General features: G+C 38.2%; 1 protein-coding gene across 1 annotated transcript in view; it reads left to right on the forward strand.

Annotated features, from left to right (window-relative positions):
- The window catches only part of Capza2 (capping actin protein of muscle Z-line subunit alpha 2), a 35,891-nt gene extending 20,545 nt beyond the window's left edge, over positions 1 to 15,346 (forward strand). Inside the window, exons 7-10 of the mRNA NM_001009180.3 lie at positions 2,085 to 2,163; positions 4,543 to 4,614; positions 13,580 to 13,642; positions 13,818 to 15,346. Coding sequence (NP_001009180.1) covers positions 2,085 to 2,163; positions 4,543 to 4,614; positions 13,580 to 13,642; positions 13,818 to 13,958 — 355 coding nt within the window. The 3' untranslated portion in view covers positions 13,959 to 15,346. The remainder of the gene's footprint in view (positions 1 to 2,084; positions 2,164 to 4,542; positions 4,615 to 13,579; positions 13,643 to 13,817) is intronic.
- The last annotated feature ends 4,340 nt before the right edge of the window (positions 15,347 to 19,686 follow it).

Genomic DNA, 19,686 nt, shown 5'->3' on the forward strand with positions numbered 1-19,686 from the left:
TTTAATGTTTTGACTCACTAAGTTGTTTACGGTACTCTTGAGAGTAAAGTTACTAGTGTCAGTAACCCCAGTTAGACCAGTTTAGGCTCTAACCAAGGCTGTTCACTACTTTGTCATGTCAGAAATCAATGCCAGGTTATACAAAAAGCTAACCAAAAATATTTGGTGGAATGCAGATCCATCATCCATATCTAAACATAGGCCTAAATGACAGACTACAGCTTCTTAAAGATAGTGACCTTACAGGTTAGTTTCCTTATCTTATCTGTATAATCCTAAACCAAGAAATCTTTGGAAATTATTTATATATTTGTACCAGGAAATAATAATAAATCAACAGTTGAGCTTGACCTATTAAAGAGAAAATTTAACTAAGTTTTACTTATAAATCTTTGGGGAGACTTATTACTAGCTTTCAAAAATAAAACTCCCTGGAGTTTTACTGCATATTAAATGAATTAAATCTCTTGAGTTTTCTATTCTCACTTCACTTTACATACTGACTCCTTTTGTAAGCCACCACTGTGGATGCTATATATTTGGAGCTCAAAATGTTTTTCATTTTGTAAAAACAAATAAATTTTAGGCTGGGCTTGGTAGTGGACAACTATAATTCCAGCACTCAGGAGGCCAAGTAGAATGATTGCAAGATTGCAGCCTCCCACAGCTCAAAGACAAACAGAAATAAAATAAAAACAGAAGAGAAGGCTAGTCTTAAGCATTTCTTACACTTCACTTTAAACCATCACTTCTAGTTCTTCATGTCTGGCACTATTAGCAGCTTATTAAATATTAGTTGAAGAAACATATTTGCAATTACAGAATTAATATGAAAGAGAGATATAGAATATCCATGAACACTAGAACATGTTGATCATTTACTCTATTGAGCAAAGGGTGTATTTACTTAGTATAGTAATGCCGTTTTGAAGAACGTTTTGAACCTCTCAACTTGAGGTGAGTTGGAATTTATTTTTTTCTTTATAGTCAATAGCAATGCATATGTGTATATGTATACACATATATATATATATACATATATATATTCCCAGAGTAATGCATGTATTTAGGACTCAGTATTTTCTTGGTGTAATGCCTAAGTAAAAGAATACTTTTTTTTTTGGAAATGTAAAACAAAATAGATAAGATTTAGATTACTTTTCCAGCCAAGCTTCTGTGAATTCAAAGACATGTTATTCATCAAATTATCTTGCATTTCCTTAATAGTTTTCAAATGATGCGTGTTGACTATGGGTATGAGGATTTTGTCATTATACAAAAGTTTGTTTTCCACCAGAGGGCCTTGGTGCACTCTCAGAGCTGGGGATGTGGACACTGGTGGTGGGCCCTCAGAATACTTGGTGAACTCTGAATCAGTGAGACACAGTGTCTCAAAAAACAGGGTGGATGCCTCCTAGGTTCAACACCTGAAGTTGACCTCTTATCCCCTGAATACATGTGTGCCCTCCCTACTCAACCATACAAAAAGAAGTAGCTAGAGCCTCCAGATGTACGGCATACACCGTTAAGCCAACAACTTGAGAGTCAGAGGCAGGGGAATTTCTGTGAGTTTGAGGCTAACCTAGTCACATAGTTCCCGGATAGCCAGACCCTGTCTCAGGTGTATGTGATGGGAAAGTGCTTTAGGGCCAGTGAGATGATGATTCAGCAGGTAAAGCCACCTGCTTGCTTAGTCTGATGCTCTACATGGGTTTTTTGGAACCCACATAATAGAAAGCAACTCTTACAGGTTGTCCTCTGACCTCCACATGCATGAGATGGCATGTGGATACACACAAATATAAATACATACATAAGTAATTATTAAGACAGTTCTTATATTACTTAGTTTTGGCTTGTGTTCTAAGAATTATATTCATTATGTATGTTTTACTTGGGTAAAATTTTAATGTGTCTTACAACTAAACTTTGAATCTCTTAAATATTTCAGTGGTCATAAAATCTGTGCCCAACATCTTTCTTCTGTCCTCTTTTACACTGCAGCATTAAATTTAAACCTGAAGCAATATTGATTCAAATTATTTTCCCTACCCTTATTTACAGCTGCTGTTTTTATTTTTAAGGAATGGTCGTTGGAGGTCAGAGTGGAAGTTTACAGTCACTCCTTCCACCACCCAGGTGGTTGGCATTTTGAAAATTCAGGTATGAAGAAGATGCTATTTACTGATCTCTAGATGGTTCTGGACTAACACATAATTAAGCAGCTTATACTTTCATAGTACGTCATGACCTTTCTAGATTTTCTTTTAGGGCAATGGGAAAAACAATTAGTGCTCTTTTTAAGTCTTTTAATAACCTGACACTTCATTCCCTAGTCTTTAAAAGTCCACGAGAATAGCTGACAGTTTAGTTTCTAAAACAGAGCTAAAATTAGATGCTGCCATTTGGTCTCTTCTTCATACAGTTTGTTCAACTAAGCATTTGAGTTGAATGTGCTGTTCTCTGATCTGAAATAGGTGGAGTTGAGTGAAACAATTATATACACATCTTAGCTATATTACATGTGGCTTTTTTTTTTTAAGAATTTTTTAAATTTATTTTACGCATATGAGTACACTGTCGCTGTTTTCAGACACACCAGAAGAGGCCATCAGATCTCATTACAGATGGTTGTGAGCCACCATGTGGTTGCTGGGAATTGAACTCAGGACCTCTGGAAGAGCAGTCAGTGCTCTTAACCACTGAGCCATCTCTCCAGCCCTACATGTGGCTTTTAAATAACTCCTTCTATGAATGAAATGCACTAGAATTGAACTCTTTGGTTCTTTTTAATGTAAATTCCAATATTTACAGAGAACATTTAAGTAAGAACATTTAAGTAAGTGCTTGTTTGAATCCTAATATACTACATCAGTCAAAGGAGTGTACTGGCTAATCTTTGGGTTCACTCATTACAGAATCACCCATTGTAAAAATTATTGTGTGCTAAAAGCTCTAAAGGATTAAAAGTGAACCAGTGCCGAAGCTATGTCATCTAGCTTTGGTATACTTTCTACTTTTATATTCTATTACCTGTTCATTTAGGAACCCAAGACTAGAAGTTGAGAGCATGGAGTTTGAAATCAGGTTTCATGGGTTTGAATTCTAGCCAGTTATTGTTTGTGTGATTTCAGGAAGTTTGATCTCCTGCTTATTTCTTTATCTATTATCTGTAAAACTGTTGAAAATATTTTAGATTATTTGAGAATTACTTCATGAGTAGAATAGTTACAGCAAGACCCAGAGGATTCAGTGAATGATAGCCGTGTGGTATCAATGTCTTCCCCTTTAGTCTGGCCTCAGTAGCATTGATCTGCACAGTTACATCTCTTTCTGAAATGGTGCCCCTGCTTAGACCACTTTGTCCTGGTTCTACCTTAGGGGCCTCGCACTTTTGCAACTTGAATTTGTCAAACTAGTTTATTCCCTCACTTTTCTGTTGCTGTGTAAAGAACTCATGACCAAGGAAGGCAGATTATAGATGAAAACGTTTATCTGGGCTTATAGTTTCCAAGGGTTGGCCATCGTGGACAAGCATAGCAGCAAGCAGGCAGTCATGAGGCTAGTATATACGAGCTTACATCCTAATTCATCAGCACAGGCGCTAACTAGGAATGGTGAAGGCTATTAAAACTTCAAAGGATCTCCCCAGTGACACAGTTCTTCCAACAAGGCCACACCTCTTTTTTTTTTTTTTTTTTTGGAACTGGGGACCGAACCCAGGGCCTTGCCCTGGCTAGGCAAGCGCTCTACCGCTGAGCTAAATCCCCAACCCCAAGGCCACACCTCTTAATCTTTCCCAAAAAGTTTCACCAACTAGGGTTTAGGCATTCAAATATATTGTACTATTAAGACTGTTCTATCCAAGCCACCACTGTGTTCCATAGTATATTTTTCACATTGCCTTTACCATAGATAATTTAAAATTTTAAATCTGAATTTGTCACTATCAAGTTTAACATCTTTTTGTGGTCCAAACCAGAAATATTTGCATGACATGCAAGGCCCAAGAATACCTATGTATTTATTTCTGCAACTATTTCATTCTTCCTGCTATCTATGCAGTGCAGCTATAAATATCACAGTCCTTCACGTCTTTTTAAAAGTTTGTATCTATAATATTATATATAGATACATATATATACGTGTATATATATATCAATGTAATATTTATAGTAATGAGTCACTTAATATTTGTTCAGTAAATTCATTTCTAAGTTTTGGGGAAATAGTGGAAATGTACAAAGAAGCAATGTTGGGAGGAGAATATTAGATCAGTTTTAGACAACTCAGGTTTGGACATCAGTAGAACGACTATGAGGTAAAATATCTAACAGCGACAATTGCTGTGTTTGTGAAGATACAGTGCAGGCATCTATAGGAACTCTAGACTTAGGCTGCTAGAGTCTCAAAGGTCTAGAAGGCCTAGAGCTTACCAGAAAGTCTGAGCTCAAGATGAAATTAGTAATGTTTGTTGGTGTAAGAGATGGTACCCTGGAAACATTCCTGGAATGTCCTTGCTTTATTTTCTTTCTCTAACAGGTTCATTATTATGAAGATGGTAATGTTCAGCTAGTGAGTCATAAAGATATACAAGATTCCCTCACAGTATCTGTAAGTAATTAGTTCCTCAATGAACATAAAGTAATAATATTTTTGTAAAACAGGAACTTTACAATTGACTTTTAGTGACATTTTTCCTTCTGATTGAAGAGTTTTCAAGTAGGTAAGAAATTGCAATTCTGTGCATTTGGGCAGCTTTAATTGGTAGTTCACTCTTCAGTTTCTGTCTGCTCTCTGAGCTGACCCTGTGCCATGGCTCTCTGTACCCAGATCCCACTGGGAGAGAGCAGACACACATGAGAGCACAGGTGAAATCACCACTTCTTCTCAGAGGGACCCGTCTAGATCCCTCAGAACACAAGAACTGAGGAGCAGTCTGGGACAGGATCCTTCTAGTTTCCATCAGCTCCCTGAGTTGACCCAGTGCCACAGTTCTCTGTACCTGAATCCTGCCAGGAGAGAGCTGGTCTCCTAGGAGTGCTGACACAGACTTATAGAAGGGTGAAGCCACTAGCATAGACAGCAAGATCAGCTAACACTAGAGATAATCAGATAGCGAGAGGCAAATATAACTACCTAAGCAACAGAAACCAAGGTCATTTGGCATCATCAGAACCCAGTTCTCCCACCACAGTAAGTCCTGGATATCCCAACACACCAGAAAAGCAAGATTCAGATTTAAAGTCACATCTCATGATGATGTCAGATAAATTTAAGAAGGATATAAATAAACTCCCTTTAAGAAATACAGGACAACACGGGTAAATAGGAAGAAGCCCTTAAAGAGAAAACACAAAAGTCCCTTAAAGAATTATAGGAAAACACAACCAAACAGGTGAAGGAATTGAACAAAACTATCTAGAATCTAAAACTGTAAATAAAAACAATAAAGAAATCCCAAAGGGAAGACCACCCTGGAGATAGAAAACCTAGGAAAGACATCAGGAGTCATAGATGCAAGCATCACCAACAGAATACAAGAAATGAAGAGAGAATCTCAGAGGCAGAAGATACCATAGAAAACATTTGACACAACCTTCAAAGAAAATGCAAAAAGCTCCTAACCCAAAACATCCAGGAAACTCCGGACACCATGAGAAGATCAAACCTAAGAATAATAGGTATAGAAGAGAGAGAAGATTCCCAACTTGAGGGGCCAGTAAATATCTTCAACAAAATTACAGAAGAAAACTTCCTAACCTAAAGAAAATGATGCCCATAATTCCAGAACTCCAAATAGATTGGACCAGAAAAGAAATTCCTCCCATCACATATTTATAGAACATTTCATCCTAAAACAAGAATATACCTTCTTAGCACATCATGGTACCTTCTTCAAAATTGACCACATAATCGGTCACAAAACAGGCTTCAACAGATAAAGATGGAAATAATCCCATGAATCCTATCAGATCATTATGAACTAAGACGTCTTCAATAACAACAAAAACATTAAGAAGCCCCTTACACATGGAAGCTGAGCAACACTCTACTCAAAAATAAGTTGGTCAAGGAAGAAATAAAGAAATTAAAAACTTTAGAATTTAATGAAAATGAAGGCACAACATATCCAAACTTATGGGACACAATGAAAGCTGTGCTAAGAGGAAAACTCATAGCTCTGAGTGCCTGCAGAAAGAAACAGGAGAGAGCATATGTCAGCAGCTTGACAGCACACCTAAAAGCTCTAAAAGAAGGAAATTCACCTATGTGGAGTAGACAGCAGGAAATAGTCAAAATCAGGGCTGAAATCGACCAAGTAGAAGCAAAAAGGACTATACAAAGAATCAAAAAAACCAGGAGCTAGTTCTTTGAGGAAAATCAACAAGATAGATAAACTCTTAGCTAGACTAACCAGAGGGCACAGAGACAGTATCCAAATTAACACAATCAAAAATGAAAAAGGAGACATGACAACAGAAACCGAGGAAATTCAAAAAATCATCAGATACTACTACAAAAGCCTATACTCAACAAAACTGGAAAATCTGCGTGAAATGGACAATTTTCTAGACAAATACCAGGTACCAAGGTTAAATCAGGATCAGATAAACCATCTAAACAGTCCCATAACCCCTAAAGAAGTAGAAGCAGACATTAATTCTCCCAAACAAAAAAATTCAGGACCTGATGTGTTTAGTGTAGAAGATCTAATACAAGTACTCTTCAAACTATTCCACAAAATAGAAACAGAAGAAACACTACCAAATTCGTTCTATGAAGCCACAATTATGCTTATACCTAAACCACGCAAAGACCCAACAAAGAAAGAGAACTTCAGACCATTTCCCTTAGGAATATTGATGCAAAAAGAATCATTAAAATTCTCCCAAACTGGTGTGTGAATCCAGGAACACACCAAACCAGTCATCCATCATGTTCAAAGTAGGCTTCATCCTAGGGATGCAGGGATGGTTCAATATATGGAAATTCATCAACATAATCCACTATATAAACAAACTTAAAAAAACAAACTCACACATGATCATCTCATCTCATTAGATGCTGAGAAAGCATTTGACAAAATTCAACACCCCTTCATGGTAAAAATCTTGGAAAGATCAGGAATTCAAGGCCCATACTTAAACATAGTAAAAGCAATAAACAACATCAAACTAAATGGAGAGAAACTTGAACCAATCACACTAAAATCAAGAACTAGACAAGACTGCCCACTCTCTCCCTACCTATTAAATATGGTACTCAGAGCCATAGCCTGAGTAATTTATACAACAAAAGGAAGTCAAGGGATACAAATTTGAAAGGAAGAAATCAAAATATCATTATTTGCATATGTTATGATAGTATACTTAAGTGACCTCAAATATTCTCCCAGAGAACTCCTTCCTCTGATAAACAACTTCAGCAAAGTGGCTAGATATAAAATTAACTCAAACAAATCAGTAGCTTCCCTCTACTCAAAGGATACACAGGCTGAGAAAGAAATTAGGGAAATATCACCCTTCATAATAGTCCCAAATAATATACCTTGGGGTGAATCTAAGGAAGCAAGTGAAAGGTCTGTATGACAAGAACCTCGTCTCTGAAGAAAGATGGAAAGACCTCCCATGCTCATGGATTGACAGGATTACTCTAGTAAAAATGGCCATTTTGCCGAAAGCAATCTACAGATTCAGTGCATTCGCCATCAAAATTCCAACTCAGTTCTTCCCAGAGTTAGAAAGAGTGAGCACTTTTCAAATTCATTTGGAATAACAAAAAAACCCAAGATATTGAAAATTATCCTGAAGGATAAACTTCTGGAGGAATCCTCATCCCTGATTTCCAGGTGTAGTATAGAGCCATAGTGATAAAAGCTGTATGGTATTGGTATAGAGACAGGCAAGTAGATAAATGGAATAGAGTTGAGTTCCCAGAAATGAAACCACACACCTATGGTCACTTGACAAAATTCAACACCCCTTCATGGTAAAAATCTTGGAAAGATCGGGAATTCAAGGCCCATACCTAAACATAGGCCTATACCTAAACTTTGACAAAGGATCTGATACCATCCAGTGGAAAAAAGACAGCATTTTCAACAAATGGTGCTGGAGGTCAGCATGTAGAAGAATGTAAATCAGTTCATTCTTTTTGCCTTGTACAAAGCTCAAGTCCAAGTGGATCAAGGACCTCCACATCAAACCAGATACACAGATACACTGAAACTAATAGAAAGAGTATGGGGAAGAGCCATGGGCACAGGTGAAAATTCCCTGAATAGAACACCAATGGCTTATGTTCTAAGATCAAGAAACAACAAATGGGACCTCATAAAATTGCAAAGCTTCTCTAAGGCAAAGGACACTTTCATTAGGACAAAACAGCAACCAACAGATTGGGAAAAGATCTTTACCAATCCTACATCTGATAGAGGGCTAATATCCAATATATACAAAGAACTCAAGAAATTAGACTCCAGATAATCAAATAACCCTATTAAAAAATGTGGTACAGATCTAAACAAAGAATTCTCAGTTGAGGAATATTGAATGGCCAAGAAGTACCTAAGGAAATGTTCAACATCCTTAGTCATCAGGAAAATGCAAATCAAAACAACCCTGAGATTCCATATCACACCACTCAGAATGGCTAAGATTAAAAACTCAGGTAACAACAGATGCAGGTGAGGATGTGGAGAAAGTGGAACTCTCCTCTTGCTGGTGGGATTGCAAGCTGATACAACCACTCTGGAAATCATTCTTGATGTTCCTCAGAAAATTGGACATAGCACTACCTGAGGACCCAGATATACCACTTCTGGGCATATACTCAAAAGATGCTCCAACATATAACAAGGACACATGATCCACTGTGTTCATAGCAGCCTTAAAATAGCCAGAATCGGAAAAACCCAGATGTCCTTCAACAAAGGAATGGATATAGAAAATGTGGTAAATTTACACAGTGGTGTACTACTCAGCTATCAAAAACAATGACTTCATGAAATTCTTAGGCAAATGGATGGAACTAGAAAGTATCATCCTGAGGTAGGTAACCCAATCACAAAGGAACACACATGGTATGCACTCATGATAAGTGAATACTAGCCCCAAAACTCAGAATACCATAGATACAATTCACAAACCACATGAAGCTCAAGAAGAAGGAAGACAAAGTGTGGTTGCTTCAGTCCTCTTGGAAGGGTTAAAGTACTCACATAAGAAAATATGGGGACAAAGTATAGAGCAGCGAGTGAAGGAAAGGCCATCCAGAGACTTCCCCACCTGGGGATTCATCCCAAATAAAATCACCAAACCCAGACAATTATGTGGATGTCAAGAAGTGCATGCTGACAGGAGCCTTATATAGCTGTTTCCTGAGAGGCTGTGCCAGAGCCTGACAAATACAGAGTTGGCTCTCAGCCACCCATTGAACTGAGCATGGCGTCTCCAATGGAGGAGTTAGATAAAAGACTGAAGGAGCTAAATAAGAAGAACAGCAGTATTAACCAACCAGACTCCCCCAGAGCTCCCAGGGACTAAACTACCATACCAAGAGTATACATGGAAGGACCTATGGCTCCAGCTGCATATGTAGCAAAAGATGTTCTTGTTGGGCATCAGTGGGAGGCCCTTGGTCCTGTGAAGGTTCGATGCCCCAGCATAGGGGAATGACAGGGTGGTGAGATGGGTGGGATTTGGGGGGGGGGGCTCATAGAAGCAGGGGGAGATAGGGTGTTTCTGGAGGGGAAACCAGGAAAGGAGATAATATTAGAAATTTAAATTAAAACATATTCAGTAAAGCATAAAAAATGTCAAAATAAAAAGTGGTAATTCACATTCAATTCATGCTTCTAAACTGTAAACCTTGAGAGTACTGTGGTTTTGCAGCAGGCGTTACCACTCTTTTCTGACATGATGGATTTGACATTTCAGATGACTAACCATTTACTAGTTTGTTGGTACTAGCTTTTCTATTTAATAGTTTTGATCATTGTCTTCTGTAATGGTTTTAGTTCCTTTTTTTTGCCCAGTAATATTCCATTTTGTGGTTATATACCTTCATCCACCTACCAGTTACCATAGCTATTTTGTTCTCTAGATTGTTTTGAACATTCATGTACTATTTTTGTGTAGACCTTTTAATTTTTTGTTGTACATAAGAATGGTTGTTATATATAGGAATGATTTATGTGGTATGTTTAGTATTTTGAATTACTGTCATCTTGTTTCCCAAAGTGTCTACTATTTTAGAGTTTTAATAGCAGCTAATGAAGGCTCTATATTATGTATATCCTTACTAGAAGCTGGTTTGATTGCTGCCCTTTGTCTGTAGTTTATCTGCTCCAATGATAAAACACCAGACCAAAAAGCAACCTGGAGAGGAAAGAGTTTATTTTGTCTCATATTTTATAGTCTTTCCATCTTAGTTACTTTTCTGTGGCCGTGATAAAACGCCATGACCTAGGCAACTGATAGAAGAGTTTACGTGGTGTTTACAGTTGCAGAGGGATAGGATTCCATCCCTCATGACAGAAGGCAGCAGGCACGGTAGGGATGGCCCTGGAATAGCAGCTGAGAGGACACATTAATGCACCAATAGGGAGCGAAAAGCACACTAGTATGATACCTGTCCGTTGAGACCTCAGAGCCCACTGCCAGTGATACACTTCTTCCAGCAAGAACATACCTCCTAATCTTCTCCAAACAACCTCCAATTAGGGACCAAGTACTCGAATATGAGCCTGTGAGGGCCATTCTTATTAAAACCACCACACCATCATTTAGAGAATCCAAGGCAGGAATTTAAAGCCATAATTGGAACTGAAGCAGAGACCATGGAATGACTCCTACTTACTTGCTTCCATGGTTTCCCCAGCTTGTTTTTTGTTTTTTTTTTTTTTTTTATTTAGCTCAGAAACACGTGCCCAGGGTACTGCACACAGTGGACAGGTCCCTCCCACATTAGTCTAGATAATCAAGAAAATGCCCCAGAGACATGTTCAGGGGCTGATGTGATAGACGCAGTTCTCAGTTGAGTTCTCTCTTCCCCAGTTGACCCTAGTCGTGTCATATCAAGTCTGTTTTTCCATCTGATACATAGGTTGATCCTTGTAGTGTTCTTATTGGCCGTTTTCTTTTTAGGGTTTAGGGGGTTAATGTATGTTCAAATTCATTGCCTTCTTTTTTCTTTCTTCTTCTTTTTTTTTTTTTTGTAAATTTAGTTGCTTTTATTTTTGTGTTTGTTTTGCTGGTATGTACAACGTGTTGTACATTGTGCCCATAGAGGCCAGAAGGGGGCCTTGGATCCCCTGGAACTGGCGCTACAAATGGTTGTTGAGCTACCATATGTGTGTTGGGACTAGAACCCACATCCTCTGGGTGGCCAAGCAGAGCCATCTCTCTCAGCCCTATTGCCAAATTCTTAACTGCTTATTTGTTCTTTTACTATATTCTAGATATGTGTCTGGGATCATGTAATTTATGAATCACTTCTTTTTTTTCTTTTTTTCTTTTTTTTTAATTTTCTTTTTGTTTTTCGAGACAGAGTTTCTCTGTATAACCTCCCTGGTTGTCCTAGAACTCGCTTTGTAGACCAGGTTGACCTTGAACTCACAGAGACCTTTCTGCCTTTGTCTCCCAAATGATGGGATTAAAGGCAGGTGCCATTATACCTGGCTCTGTTTTCACCTTTCTGTGTGATGTCTTTCTAACTTTCTCATGGAGTCAGTTGCAGAACAAAGCCACTGTATTCATTTATTTCTTCTATGTGTGCTTTTTATTATTGAAATAGATAGAAACCAAAGCCTAAAACAACAAGGTCATGAAGATAAGTCCATGACTTTATACCTAACTTTTAAACAATACTATATATTTTAAAGTTCTTCAAATACAGGTAATTTTGTATTTGAATTTTATTTCTTCCTTAAAGTTCTTTCAATATTCTTTAAATTGTATTTACATTTATTTTCTTGTCGATTTTTTTTTTACTCCAAATATACTAACAGTGTAATTAGCAGTGACATTTCCCTATAGACATTTGTACTTGTATACAAAAGTACTAGTATATTGTAAATATTAGTTTTACAGAGGCATTGGCTTTAAAATATATTTGCTACCACCAAAGGAGGAAAATAACACCTTTTTGTCATGGGTTCTTCTGATCCTCTAACTCCTGTCTTAGCCTCCCCTACATTGGGGTTGTGGGTATGGTTACCTCCTTTTTTAAAAAACACTTTCATTATTAAGTAATTTCTACTTTTAATGTCACACGATATTCTCCCAAATTTGCTAGTCACAGCAACTTATCTGTACTTCTAAGTGCTGTTACGTCCCTGAAGTTAAGCACCATTTTCAATTATTACTTGTTCTATTAATATAACAAAGACACATCATTGAGGAATTTGCTATTATGGAAAACTTGATTGTAAGGGGTTTGTGCAAAAACTCAGGCTAGTGTTAAATAAGTTAGTCATAGTGATTAAACATGCTTAGAGAATTTTACAGTAATATTTTATTTTAAAACATATATATCTATTGATACCTGATTATCTGGATTTTTTTTCTTGGGCTCCCATCAGCTCCCCAGTCCTTATGAGCTCATTTGAAAGAATTCTGATGACAGACAGGGTAGTGTACTCTACCAAGTGAAGTGGAAGAGGGCTCTCTAGGGAAAGAGACTGACCTGGGGCATACCTTGGGGAGGTAAGAACGGATGGACAACTGAGGGAGTGGCCATCCTCATTTTCTTCAGTGTCCCACTTTATATCACTGTTAGCAAAACAACTTTAACCATTTGTTTTAAAAATGTTTGCAGTAAATTTACATCATGTTTAAAATATGCTCTTCCTAATTGTTTGGGTTTTAAAAGTCATCATGCTAAGTATTAGGCAGTAAATGTTTAGTATTATATTGGCAAAGGTACTGATGAACTGGGAATCTATATATAACATAATTAGGTTTTTTTCTCTGTATGTTATTAAAAATCTCGCTTAATAAAATAAATGCTGAGACTAAGCTTGTTCTTTGGACACAGAATATAATCAATCTTATAATTTTCTTTTTAAAGTGTGCATGTGTTTGTGTGTGCCTGCCTGCGTCTGCATGAAGGTATACATGGGTGTGGATACCCAAAGAAGGTTTTAGCTACCTCAGAGCTAGAATTAATGGTGTTTGTGACTTAATTCCTAGGATTTATTTTCAGGACAGGTCTCCTTATGTAGCTTTGGCTGTCTTGGAACTCACTGTGTAGATCAAGGTGACCTCAAACTCATAGAGATCCATTGTTTTTGCCTCTGCGCCCCAAGTGCTAGGATCAAAGGCATGCATCACCAAGCCTAGGCTAGCTGCAGTAAGAACACGTAAGCTTCGAGCTGTCTCTCCAGCACACAGTTGTCTTCTTTGCTTAATACACTTTTTTAATCGGTACAATTTATTAAATTTTAAAAATAGTGGGTTTGTGGTAGTAAAATGCTTTTCTAACATGTACAAGTCTCTTAGTTCAATCCCAGCACTGGAGAAAAAAAATAATTAAAAAATATAGAGGTTTAATTTTTTTTTCACTTTTATTTCAGAATGAGGTGCAAACAGCAAAAGAATTTATAAAGATTGTAGAAGCTGCAGAAAATGAATACCAGGTATAGTTTTCTAAAGTACCTGTGTTCAGTGGGGGCTGATACTTAATTTTGGTAGCTATTTAAGTCCATTTTTGGCAGTGAAATGGGCTGCTTAAAGAATATTCTGAAACTATCCTGCATTGTAAGTAGTTGTTTCCTTGATTTACTTTAAATGTCTAACCACTGTTTTTTGTAGACTGCCATCAGTGAGAACTATCAGACAATGTCGGACACTACCTTCAAAGCCTTACGTCGACAGTTGCCAGTGACACGTACTAAGATCGACTGGAACAAGATCCTTAGCTACAAGATTGGCAAAGAGATGCAGAATGCATAAATGAAAATTGCATGAGCAGATTGTTTTAGTGTCTTCGCGTTACAAAAATTATTGCAAAAGTATTCTGAGCTGTCAGCTGCCCAGTGAGGTGGGCTGTTGCATCTAAGATCACTGTAATTAAGTAGTGTGGTTAGAGCACAGAGCTTAGCTAATAACCTTGTTCCATTTCCTTTGTTCAGAGGGTTGGACATGAGTTTAGATCAGTATCTTACTCTGTTCCTCCTTTCCAAGTATCTCTCTTTCTCTCTTTCTCTCTCTCTCTCTCTCTCTGTTCCTTTTCCTACAGTGAAGAGGTGATCCCTCTGGGTCATGTCTAAAGGATTTTAAATATCTCAAAAGTATCTTATTTACTGTAACCCTGAAATTGTCTCTGGCCTGTAAAAAGGGCAACTTCTGATGTGACCACAGGTATTTTTAGTGGAGTCAGTAGTGGACACTCTAGTTAAGGTGGTTGATGGACTTAGCCATACATGCTGCTAAAGAAATTGTCTACCTTTTCCTTTCACCTCTTCTGGCGTGGGAGATGGAGACTAGAGGGCGAGCATTTTCTACACCAGTCACGTTTAAACCTTCTCAGTAAGGTTATTTAGCTAGCTTAGTGTCTAACTAAACTTTTTTAAAACAAGGCCAAGGTCTGTTGCTGTTTTGAGATTCTGAAATTAAATGAGAATACTTATTTCAGAAATGCATTTAATGCTTTTTTCTTGTGACAGTTATGCAAATTAGCTTGAATTCCATATGTTCCTGAGTTATTTTTATCACAAAGCCACAAGTGTATTATAAGGCAGATTGTAATATATATATAATCCTGAACTCATGAACATGTCTCAGCTGATTCTCCCTCCCCTTGGATTGAAAACTGAATTTTATTGTGACATTAAAATGGCAAAATTTGGTATTTATTTGAGTAAAAAAAAAATCATCAGTGAATCATACACTATTTTAAAATACTTTCTTTGTATATTGTCATTCTTAACAAGTTGTAAATTAGAAAATTTGGGAGTCCACATGGTATGCAACTGCATCTTTTGTTTTCCATTTTCCTATGCATCGTAAGCATGTGTGTAATACGTTAAATATATCTCCTGACACCACAGGAATTCGAGCCTCGGTGAACGTCGGCATTTACTATAAAGGAGTTGGTGGATTTGTGGTTTCATTCAGTAGTTTTGCTGCTTATGCTCGAGTGGAATCCATTTCTCACATACTCCTGCAGACATCTGGGCCTGGAATTTTTTTTTAAACACCACTTTTACTATGTATAATAAAATATTTCATTAGCTTGAATTGTATAGATTTTTAAAAATTCAATGAGAGCATGTTGTTTAATTTCTTTTTAAAATCACTGTTGGGCTTTGAAAGCATTGCAAATATATGACATTGTGACAGTTTTGGCTAATTTTCTCTTTAGTTTTTAAGTCTTGGAATTAAGATTTCTAAAGAAAATGAACTGATAACATTAATTCTCTGTCTAGATTTTTAAAACACGTACTTTAATTTTGATGATTCTGAAGTAAATACTAGATAAAGAACCTATTGGCTAAGTCGTATGCGTTGGGCTAGCTAGCATGGGTTTATATCCATGGCAGCCAATTATTTTAGCTCTTAATTTTCTAGAGTCTAGATATAACTTTTCAAAATGTATGCAACTTTTTAAATTGGCATGTGAAAAATGAAATTATTCCACTAATTCAGTCATGCCAAAACAGTGATTGTACAATTTTAGAGTCTTAATATTTTGTTTCTATGAGAGAAGAATGAAACTATGGAATACCTAAAGCTCAGGGGTAGTTTTAATAGGAACTATAGTGGCTGGTCTAGTGCAGGCTGAGTAAGATGACATCCAGGAGCCCGGAGAATAAGAGTGAACTTGGGATGCTACTACAGTAGTCTAGGTGGAAGAAAATGCTGGCTTGGACATGAGTGGTAGCTTTAGAGGCAGTATATAGTAGGAGCTAAGTTTAGTGAGATTTGCTGAGAGCTTGGTTGTGAAACATGAGATGAAGATATTTTTCTATTATTATTACTATTTAATCTTTTTACAGTCCAGTCGTTATCCCAGCCCACCCACCGACAGACCGACAGTTCCTCATCCCTTCATCCGCCCCCACGCCCCGTCTCCAACCCACCAGACCTTTCCAGTCCCCAAGGTCTCAAGTCTCTGAAGGGTTAGGTTCATCTTCCCTCACTGAGGCCAGACCAGGCCGTCCTCTGCTGTATATGTGTGGGGACCTCATATCAACTGGTGTGTGCTCCCTGGTTGGCGGCTCAGTGTCTGAGAGGAGATGAAGATGCTTCGAGCTTGAGGAATTAGGCATACATTGAAAGGAACAGGCAAGTGGGTGTTTGGGAGCAGGAGAATGGCTAGAAGAATTTGGTTTTAGATTTCATAGGAAGTGGTTAGCAGTTAGAGAAAGGAACCAGGGGATGAAGAAACGCCATGCATTAGAAGAATGGGAAAGTGAGCCTGGCAGGGAGCCGACAAGATGACATTCCTGGGATAGTAGTGATCAGTGGGAAGGAGCACATGGTGGAGGTATAGAGCACATGAGCAGAATTTAACCAGGGGCCTGCTTTGCCAAGGTTGCATGACTCATTTCACCAGAGGAGCAAGGTTGCACTGATGGTCTGGAATTTAAACTAGGTAAACAAGGAAATGACCCGAGAGTCAGTGTATGGAAAATGGTGTTTGGTGTGAAGGACTACCACAGTGGTTCTCAACCTGTGAGTCCTGACCCCTTTGGCAAACTTTTCTCCAAAACTATTTACACTGCGATTCTTCATAATAAAAGTAGCAGCAAAAATGACTTTATGGTTGGAGTCACCGCTGCATGAACCGTGTAAAGAGTCACCGCGTTAGGACGGTTAAGAGCTATTGGACTGGAAGGAGTTAACCTTCAGTAAGTTGTGGTTAGTATGGTATGCTTAAAACGGAGGTGCAGAAGGCATAGAGATTAAAGCAGTGAGTAACAGTTGAGGGAGTACAGCTGGGGACACAGTTAGCCATGAACCTGAGGGTGGAGGAGTAGCTTGTGGGTATGGAAAACAGGACTTCTGTCAGGGGTGCGGCACAGGCACTATTCACAGATTGTACAGATGCTTTCTGATTTACAGAGATATTTCTGCCACATCTTCACATGTCCACACGGGATAGCATATATTCATGAGACTTGTGTTTTAGATTCTGGAAATAGAAGCAAGAGCTTTAAAAAGTTCTGGCTTATTATGTTTGAAATTATCCAGTAAAATTAATCAAGAACACCTAAAGATAAGCTGTACAGGATCTAAATAATTATTTTTGTGTTTAAAATACTTGTTAATAACCACAGTGCAAGTTTTTTTTTTCTTTTTTTTTTTTTTTGGAGCTGGGGACTGAACTCAGGGCCTTGCGCTTGCTAGGCAAGCGCTCTACCACTGAGCTAAATCCCCAACCCCCACAGTGCAAGTTTTGAAGTAATGAAAGACACTTTCAAAAGGTTTTACATACTGACTTTTTTGTTGTTGTTGTTGTTTTGTTTTTTGTGCTCTTGCCAACCACTGGATGTTATCAGGACATTTAGCAAAGAATACCCGGTGGTTTTGTCTTATGTTCATGTGCAAATACTCCAGTGAAAATACGTATTTTAAGGATGTTCTCTCACATCTCTAAGATGGGTTACAGAATCACAGTATATTTTGTAATCTTGAGTCTATATATGTGGGGGCTTGATCAATTAGTTGTAAACACCACTACTCTCGGACCAACCTGTTTGGGAGCTTGAAATAGAAGGGAGTTTTGTTTGAGACAAGCTTTCTCTGTGTGGCTCTGGCTGTCCGGGAACTCACTTTGTAGACCAGGCTGGCTTCGATCTGCCTGCCTTTGCCTCCCAAGTGCTGGACTAAAAGGAATGTACCTGCTCATGACTGGCATTTTGAAATAGTGTCTTTTTCAGGACAGAGTCTTTCAAGATGGATGGGTATCTCAAAATTTAGTGTTTTAAGCATTGCGTAGAAACATGTAGTACCAGCCAGGAGTGAGTGCTACCTTTTAAAGAATGAAAATTACCAAGTAAAATGGCCAGTTAGACTTAAGGAAATTAATATCAGAGGATGAAGATGGAGAAAGAAAGAAGTGTCAAATTATTCAAGATTAGTATGTATGGGTATTACAGAGTTAGGCACACATGACATAGTCTTAAGGTCACTGAGTCACAGCAGTGTCTTATGGCCTCTGGCACACTAAGGCATATTTTAAAATGCTGCTATTAATAAGGCACACTGCTGGGATGGTGGTTCTACGTGATTCAGTTAATACACTTGGAACTCATTTAGAAAGATGTGCAGCAGATAGTGATTAAAGGCTCATGAGGGAAGTGGCTCCCTCACAAAAAAAGGAATTGAGGACCTGAATTAAGATCCCAATCAAAGAGAAATGGGCACATGCTTATAATAGTAGTAAAGGTGAGCCTGGCCCGGTTGAGGAAACAAGGATCCGTGGGGCTTTCTGGGCAGCCACTGTATCGGGGAGCTCTGTGTTGAGGCAGGGACCTCGCTAAAGTAGGGCTAGAGAGATGACTGCACAATGTGCTTGCTGCAGAAGTGTGAGGAGCTGCATAGAAATCTGGGCAGTTATGGCAACCTCCTGCAACCCTAGTACTTGGGAAGCAGAAACAGGACCGTAGTTGGCCAAGCTAGTCAGATCAGCGGAGTCAACAAAGTGCAGATTCGGTGAGATGCCCTGTCTTCTTAGTGGAAAGTGATAGGAAAGATTATCAGCCTCTGGCCAGCTCGTGGTTTCAGGCTGTGTGTGTGTGTGTGTGTAACTGATAGGGAATAGTCTGCAATCTCTGAAGTATCAAAGTACAGGTAGCAGGCTTCTAGTATAGAAATCTTATGAATAAAAAGCACCCATTTCATAGTTCAGTTCTAGCACCATATGAAATTAATTAAATCAACCAAGAATAAGTGTCCGCATGAACTAGAACATGTCCTATAAGACATTAAGATACTTTGAGCCTTAGTTTGGGTAAGAGCTAACAAAAAACAAGCTAGTTGTTTTATCCTCAACTTTGTTTTGTAGTGTAACTAAGAAACCCACACACACACACACACACACACACACACACACACACATACATGGGAATTTGAAACACACTTTGAAACCTTATCCTGTGGTGCATATCCACTCACTAGATGAGACTTCAGTGAATAGAAGAATAATGCTCAAACAGTTGATGTCTTAAAATGATGAATTCTTGGGAAATTAACTGAAACATCCAGTTCTTAAACTAAACAAATTCGTATGAATACCCCTAAAAGTCTTTATGACCAGATAGCATGAGCCATCATCACCTTCCTCTTTGACTTAATTTGGGCTAACCTGCTATCCTCTTGCTGAATGTGAACACACAAGAGAACGCCCAGTTCTAACATCTGGGACTTCTACCTGAGTGTGAGGACTTGACTCCTGTTTCCCCAACTACCCAGCAGCCCCAGTCCTCTTAGGTAATAATTAGCTCTACTGGAAGACATGTTTTTTACAAATATACTACAACATATAAGTGGTTCTTATTATATCACAAGGGGAAAAGAAATTCCTGCCTATATGCACTCACTTTCCTCTCACTTTATATAAGAAAAATGAAATGTATTGAAAAAAATACATCTTCAGAAAGCTGAGTGTGTGGCACATGCTCATAATCACAGGACTGGGGCAGTTGAGGCAGGAGGGAGAGAAATTCCAGCCCTC

This window comes from Rattus norvegicus, chromosome 4 (genome assembly GCF_036323735.1).
Source record: "Rattus norvegicus strain BN/NHsdMcwi chromosome 4, GRCr8, whole genome shotgun sequence".
Classification (NCBI taxonomy): domain Eukaryota; kingdom Metazoa; phylum Chordata; class Mammalia; order Rodentia; family Muridae; genus Rattus; species Rattus norvegicus.